This window comes from Vigna umbellata, chromosome 1 (assembly GCF_029865625.1).
Source record: "Vigna umbellata cultivar VRB3 chromosome 1, Vumbellata_1.0, whole genome shotgun sequence".
Taxonomy (NCBI): domain Eukaryota; kingdom Viridiplantae; phylum Streptophyta; class Magnoliopsida; order Fabales; family Fabaceae; genus Vigna; species Vigna umbellata.
Window position 1 is genome coordinate 5,587,640 of NC_142165.1, and position 8,655 is coordinate 5,596,294.

General features: G+C 31.7%; 1 protein-coding gene across 1 annotated transcript; it reads right to left on the bottom strand.

Annotated features, from left to right (window-relative positions):
* Nucleotides 1–3,372: 3,372 nt before the first annotated feature.
* Nucleotides 3,373–5,474, bottom strand: LOC124819992 (expansin-A2-like). The gene is made up of 3 exons (XM_047291602.2): nt 5,284–5,474; nt 4,765–5,077; nt 3,373–3,936 (listed from the first exon to the last, which is right to left on the bottom strand). The coding sequence occupies exons 1-3, from the start codon at nt 5,429–5,431 to the stop codon at nt 3,633–3,635; spliced, it is 765 nt and encodes a 254-aa protein (XP_047147558.1). The 5' UTR covers nt 5,432–5,474; the 3' UTR covers nt 3,373–3,632.
* Between the last annotated feature and the right edge of the window lie 3,181 nt (nt 5,475–8,655).

The window sequence follows — 8,655 nt, forward strand, 5'->3', positions numbered from 1 at the left end:
TCTCGCAAGCAGTGATGATCATTGAAAACATAATGATTTTTGGTTGCGTTCGAAGTGATGGTGGTTTTGATTCTGGTTTTCTTACAGGTCTGGCGAGACACTCTATTTCTTCTTTTCTTTAACAGAAGCTCCCTTATACATTCACAACGGAGCTCTGTTTCAGGCAATGACGTTCCCTTGTTAGTGGTCTACGATGGAGTCGTGGTGGCTGTCTTCAAAAAGCACTTGCGACGGTGGCACCTTCGTAATGAAGGGTCGTTCTTTCAACAACAATCACTCCGGACAACTTCGGGGTGATTTACAATAGAGTCGCGATAGTGAAGCTCGTGAGCGACAACGACTCAAACACATCTTTCTTCTCAAGATTTGGTGGATTTGCACCGGTGGGGTTGCTTGCAACAAAGTGATGGAAATCCTGGTGAACAAATCTGGTTTTGGGTATAGATTGAAATTTTCTTTGATTTTAATAAAAGAACCCACACTTCACTTCACAGTGCCACGTAATCATCCAACATAACACCTCACTCAGATTTGACCACAGTGGCATCAGTACCGTTATGTTTATAACGGCGTCCACGAAAAGGACCGAATTGAACATTTTTAAACAAAATATGGGACTGTACTGAACTTTTTCAAGAGGTAGAACCATTTTGAACCAAACCCCCAAAAGTAGAGACCAAATGATGTATTAAACCTTTATTTTAATATTAAAAGTTCAAACATATAAATACAATTTCAATTAATGAGTTTCAACATCTAAAAGAATATTATCTCTCTAAAACTCTCTTTCTACGGACTTTATGTTATCTCTCTAAGCCTTTTCGTCATTTGTTCATCTGTTTGAAGACCAAAAAATGTCTAAGTGATCACTGAGGCAATATTTTGAAGTCTATCTGATTAGTTCTTGCACAATAGTAAATTAGTTTTTATTCTTTTCTCTAGTTTGTGCATTTTTCCATGCATATAAATGATGTTCTATCGTATGTGTCATCTAAGTTTTTTATAACTTTATGATATTTAATCAAAATAAAGTAATGTTTACATAATTAAATTTGAAGATGAAATTTAATTGCAGCGTCATTAAAAGTAATAACATATTTTGTTATTTATTTAAATAATTTTATTACAATGATATCACTCTTTTAACAATTATATTATTTTTATACACTTCAAATATATCAATTAAATATAATATATTTGAAGGTAAATTAAAAACAAAAAAAATATTAATATTATTTTACAAATTGAAAAAAATGATTGAATTTTAATTTTTTTAACTTGTAGTAACAGTTTGAGAAAGAAACATTTTATTTCATAAATAAGAGATAATGTAAAACTTAGAAAATGACATTTTAGAAGTGATATTGAGTTAAAATTAGCGAGACTTGATTATTTTAATCTTGAATATAAATAGCTTTGTTATAAACGAACTTCATTATTTTAATACATATTATCTCTTTAGAAACTACTCTTATAGAGTTATTTGATTTCTCACTAGGAGTTCTCATTCCTTGTTCATCTGTTTGATGATCAGAGACGACTAGGTAATTCTTGAGGTGAGTTATTCACTTTCACTCGATCAATTTCTCTAATAGAGTACATTGTTTATTTGCTTCTCTTTAGTCTATTTCGTTCTTCCTTTGCATGCAAGTTTGTTGTGGTTGCATATGACGTTTGAGTCTTCTATAAGACTCTCTACTGATCAGTGGTCCTTATAGTTTATTCTGATCATGTTTCTATTGTTCATAAGAGCAAATAAAACTTCCTATGCGTTTGACATTATTTTAGGATTTCTATAGTGGTTTGGTTATTTGTTAGGTAAGAGAAGCTAATTACATTGTTTTTACACTACTTTAATAGTTTGAACTTACATGTCTGGGTTACTGAAATTGTTAGTTGAGCATATTGAAATTTTGTTGTGTTTGATGGTTGTATGCTGCTTGATTTTGTTTAAATTGGTCTTGAGTTGAGAAACTGAGGATTTGACCATTTGAGCAAATTGGTAGGCACTCTGACATTAAAAACTGTTTTTGAATCAATAATATGTTAGGAATACCAATTTGATCATTTGAACAAGTCCCTGTTTCCTCAAATCACAAATTTGAATGTGCTGGTTTTTTATATAGCATTGAGCACATGCTTAGTTATGAAGGTCTGGGAGCCTTTAAGCTCTAAAACGCTAAACATCAGGTTTATGCCGCTGAGCGACCAAAAAATGCGTATGGTATGCCACTGAGCATTGACTTTGTATTGTTGAACGCCACTTTTCTCTACAGGTCTGAAACCATTTAATTTCAAGTCGTTGAATGACAAAATGTTTTCATTGGGTGAGACAATTTGTGAGAGGTTTGGTGTTGAGCACCAGAACTGGCATTGAGCGCTTTCCTTTGCGAAAGGTCTTGCGTTGTGCATCACTTTGAACGCCAATGTATGTTTTTAGTGAATTTTTGATTCTTTGAATTGTTTGAAGTTATTTATCATGGTTTCTATGTATGGTTATTATGGATTGTGATGTTTATGGATCGATAACCTGATTGAAAGTATGTATGGTGTTTATTCATGTATGATAATGTTGTGAATGTGAGTTGGTTAAATCATGGTATGAAAGTGATGATGAAGTAGTGATTTCTGGGGAGGGAATTATGTGGAATGTGTGTTTCAGTAGGATATGCCTTGAGGTAAGGATTGTTCCATTTGATGTAGCTATCATGAACTCTACTAATCATGCATACTCATGTATAGGAGGGTGATTAGGTGGTAAGAGTGACAAGAGATTATGTCATAAGCACAACCTTAGGGTTCTTATGACCATGACAAAGACTAACCTTGTGTGTGTCAGCTTGGTAGAACCGTATGTTATCACCACAAGTTCATCAAAGACATGTATCTAAATAATTAAGTCTAGTACGAGTTTTTAAAATATGATATGATTATTTTTATGAATGAGTGATGTATGATAATATATGTGTTTGTTTCATGAAAACGCTTTTGATACATTAACTTACCTTTTCTTCTCTATTTGTTTGTCTATTTATTTCTTTTTAATTACGATCATCACCTTAATGATGTAAGTAGATAAAAATGTTTCAGTTGATCCGATGTATGAAGAAGATGTCACAACCTAGTTAAGATTGTTCTATCAAGATTTTTTTTTTTAAATTCTAGCTTCATGCTAGTGTGTGTGTATATATATATATATATATATATATATATATATATATATATATATATATATATATATATATATATATATATATATATATATATATATATATATATATATAATTTAAATTAAAATTTTGATAATCTTGATTTTTCTTCAATTTTAGTCTTGAAACGTGTGAAGAATTAAGGATTTGATGAAATTAACAGTAACTGGAATTGAAAATTGAATATAACAGTACCTTTGTGAAGTCCCTAGTGGGTGCTCTAATTTATATCTTGTACCATATATAAATCACCTCAGCTACTTTCCATAATCAATGCCTCTCTTAATATTTTTGTGGCATCAACAACAACTAAAACTTCTTCAATTATTATCCCGTTGGGGATTAATTTTCACACAATATATATAGGTAATCACCTTTTTTAATTTACTAAAATAAAATTAATAACATGTGATTTATTTTCTCCTAAAACTGACCCCCTTGGAAGGTCTGACCAAACTGCCAGTTAGCTGGTGCCACGTTGAAGGCTGTCACAGTTCTACCGTCACTGGCGGTGACTTTAAAAGATAGGCTTTGTCCATTGAGGTAGGAGTTGCTCTGCCAATTTTGTCCCCAGTTCCTTGACATAGGCTGCCAGCTAGTTCTGGACCCTTTGATGGAGACTGCATGGACATCCCCTGCACCCGCGACATTGGTGATCAAAACCAGGTTGAAGTAAGAATGTCCATTGATTGTGAATCTTATTCCCCCCTTTTTCACACAGGGCACCCTGTTATCATCATCACCAAATAAAAAAGGAAGAGGTTTTAACTGACTAGGTTGGTAGGAAACTAGAACAAGTTAAATCAAATTCTATATACACTCTCCTATCAATATCAAATAATTAAAGATCTCAATACAGAAAATAATTGAAAAAAAAGTTTCTCTTTTTGGCTGTTTTACCAATTTAAAATAGATAATTTATGGAATTTGTCATAAAGAGGGCGAGACTTTTACTTATTATAAAAAAATAAATATTAAAACAATTTTTCTTCTCGTAAGTTATGGGATTATTAAAAATTTCAGTTAAGTGTGGTTAATTGAGTTAGGTAGTTGATAGTTTAAACATAGGAATGGAGTTAACAACCTAATCATAATGAAGAAATGTGATTTTGAAAGAAAGAAAAATGAAAATTTTACTATCTTAAAAATTGTGATATTATACGTTAGAAATAAATTCTGAGTTGAAGTCTTAAACTATATAGAGATAAGATGAGAAAGAATATTATATAATGAAAAAAACTTGTAAATTTATTGTCTGTTTTAGATTATAAGTATAACGAATCTTTTATATGAATTGAATTTATCATTAGTTATTGTTGTGTTTGCCCAATCTTCCTAAAAGGAAATCCATAATCATCATTATGGTATTCTTTAGAAGTTTTAGTGACCACATTATTCTTTAAGTTAAATTATGAATGTAGAAATTGTTTACTAGTTTTTGTGCATGATGCAGTTTGCACACTGACCTTGGTATGAAAAATGCAAACACAGTTTCTCTTATTCATAAATGTAGCAAAACTATGCTTGAGTTATGTTTTTGGATTTGGTGACGTACCTTCTAAATGCCACAGGCACAATTCCAGCTCTATATTGAGCAATCTGAAGGAAGGCTGGTTCTGCCATATCAAAGTGTTGTAGGGGAGGGTTGCACCAACCACCATCATTGTTTGGCAAAGCAAAGTTTGGAGGACAGAAGTTTGTAGCAGTCACAACAATGGTGCCAGGTTTGCACCACCTTGGGTCATCGTCACACCTCATTTCAAAACATGCCCCACAACTCAAGCCATTGTCGAACAAAGCAGTGCTTAGAGCTGCAGTGTTAGTTCCATATCCCTGACTGTACAGATTTCCATACCCACATGCACCTCCTGCACACATCAAACAAAAGGGTCAGATATTAGAAAACAAGACAAAAATTAGATAAAAGCAATGTCAAAATCACTAGATGTCCAAGAAATTGAAGACATAATCATGTTTACTAAAAGTCCCAATTTGTCAATGTGTCGTACATGAAGTGGTTCTGAATACTCAGTAAATTTGTTTGGAGATAGCTAAAGACGAAAGTTAAACTCACCCATTGTGCCAGAAGCATCACCACCACCATAGAAAGTGGCATGACCACCCTGCCAACCGCCATAGTCAGCAAAGGCACCTTTTGAGTGCATGTGAAGGTGGATAAAAATGAGAATAAGTAGGACAAATGAAGATGCATGGAGTGCCATTTGAAGTTCCTTGGTTGAACAGAGGAATGTTAATTTGCTCTGCTGTGATGCTGAATGCTTTAGCCAACCGAGGGGTGTGTATTTATAAGCATGATCTGGTTTCTGACAGGCACAATGGTAGGGTTATTTCCTTAAAGTCACAGAACAAGTGCCAAATCGAATGCACATGCGATGGTTCTGGTTGAGATTCCCAACCGCTAATCTAGTAGGCCAGAGAACAGCACATGCATCCCCAACGGCCCAACAAACTTTATAGGCCTATTATCATATTTCTCTTAGCCATTACTTTAGTAGCATTACTTAGGGTACTGTTAGTTGGATAAGAGTCATAGAATAGGCAAAGATTCTCAAACTCACGGAACAAAAACGTCAAGGACATCTTATTAATACTCAAAGGATCACTGCACAAATTCAAATCTCAAACAGTTTTACTTGATTGCAGTAATTGAAATAGTATGCTATTAAAAAAATCCAAGTGAATATTGACAAAATTGAACATCTTATAAAAATAAAGATCTATAAATTTATCTTAAAATTTTGGGTTAAATAGATATCAATCATAAAAAATTGTATATCTTATTTATGTTATATCTTCTTATTTTATATTAGAAGATTCATTATATTTATCATATTTAACGTATAACGCTGAGTAGCTTACGTCTGTATCATATTTGATGTCGGAGACCCATAATCAACGTTTTATTACCACTAATATTTTTTAGCTTGAATTTTTTTGTGTTAGACGATAAACGTGTCACGTTAAACACTATTTTTATTCTTGTGTTAGTATATAATTTGTCAGATGTTACCTTAAGAAACCCCACATAAAAGTTATAAAATTGAAAATAAAGGGAAAAATTACAAAATCTCATGATCATTATTACAAGAAAAAGAAAACCAAAGCACCATAATGTGAATAAAAGATAGAGAATAGTAAAACTAGAATTTAAACAAAGGGTATTGATAGGTAGCAGTTTGTGGTGTAGGTGTTTTGAGTTGGAGTGACAATCGATATAAATGCACCTCCAATTGAATTGAGTAGGGTAGGGTCTTAATTAAGGAAATCACAAACCTAACATTATCTTGCACATGAAAGGGTATCTGTCTATCTGGGCAAGCAAAAGCAGGAGCATCTGAGGGCATTTCCATGATATATGCCTCCCCTTTTTCACGCGCAAAAAGACGATAGTATCTTCTATGTGCTTCACAGTTTGGCACATAGACAGGATTTCATAGACTATGTGTCATTAACTATGCGGTTTCTTCAATATAATTAAAGTGTTTTGGTCCATAATTTATTATAGAAACAGGTTGCCAAATCATGGTTGGACTCATACGTGGCCTAATGTATTATCCCCGTGTGTCAAAAAGAACTGAAGAATGATTGAGTTGATGTGCATGCTCAGAGTTTTTTATTAGATCAGATGAAACTAGTTGCGGAACATATCGTTTTCTATCATTTGACACCCAATTAAGGCATTTGGATAAACCAGTCTTGCAAATTTTGTTCTCTTCACATATTGGAAGTACTTTATTGCATTTAGATGTTACTTGATCAAAATCATATCATATAATCGTCGTCACATGCCATAATCTTTAGAGGGAATGAATCTTTACTATCTCCATATATTCTAGAAATAGTGATTCCCATTTCCTTCATTAAAATTAGGTATGACAAAAAATTTCATCATGTAGATAAAATTTACGACGATAGTTAATATAGGTAGATATTTATTATTCACGCGTGAATATTTTAATACTTACTTATAAACGGGTCAGATGTGATGTTATACTATTCGTATTCACGAATAAAAATTTAATTTATATTTTATTAAGTTAAATTTAATTAAAATTAAAATTAATTTATATTTTATAATGTTAAATTTAATTAAAATTAAATTTTAATTTATATTTAATTTAATTTCTATTATATTTTATATATTTTTTTAAATTTTATTTTAATAATTTATAAAAATATATATTTTCTAAATATTTGCAGATCCGCATGTATCTACAAATATTCGCAGGCTTTAAAATATTCACGAATATTTTTAAAAAGGTATCCTGCAGGTAATGAACTAGATGGTGGGTGATTTTTTTTGAATCAGACTACGAATAAGCACTATCCGTCTCCGACTCAACCGTTAGTGTTCCTAATTTGAAGATAAGAAGTTACAAACTTTTAAACTTTTATCTTTAGATGTAAGGGTTATATTTATCTGCACGTTTTTCCTTAGAGGCTTGTATAGTATTTGGAGCATAGGCATAGGAGTTTTTATCAATTTTTTTTTTCATGTATGAGTTCTCCTCACTATTGATACAGTGTGCTACCCAAGTGTGGAGCTCATCCAAGTTGGCAAGCGGAGAAATAAATATATTGGAGGTAAGAGAGGAGATACTATTCTGACGGTGATTATATATATATATATATATATATATATATATATATATATATATATATATATATATATATATATATATATATATATATATATATCAAATGCTAGTATATATGATTATGACTATAATTAAGATCTTACGTAAATAAGTAATAAATAATGTTTACAATCATTCATTTATAATTACATTAATTATATAATAGGTAATATTAAAAAATAATATTGATGTACAGATTAAAGGATTTTATTTCTAATTTCTCTTTGAATCTTACTATGAAAGAACCATCCTAAGTTTGTCTCTATGTTGGTTGAATTATGTATAAGTTAATATTTTAGTGAGATAGTCAACAACTTGATAAGTTGATAGAACATAGGCTACAATTATTCTAAACACTTGATCTCTGATATAATGCACATTACTACAAAAATAAGATATTGTATCGGTTATCTAAAACATATTAGAAACTAATGTTGTTTAAGGTAATATAATAAGTTGAACATATATAACATCGATGTCTAAGAATCGATGTTATATGTCTTGATTTTCTTTTTTATAGAAAAAGCATGGTGTTGTGAAATAAGCTAGGGTTTAAGTAGTATTGAGTAAGGTGTTGCAAAGTCTCCTTTATAATACAACAACTGTAGCATAGTATGAAGAGCCTATAGTGGTGAAACAAGTGCGAGCACGGAGGACGAAATTGAAATTAGGACTAGCTAGAGGAGTCTTCACAATAGTGACATATGGAAGGTGATTCTTGCATGCACCTCCTTCACGTGATAGTGGCGACACCTTTTTTGCAAGGTGGCGATAATAGTAGCTAGGGT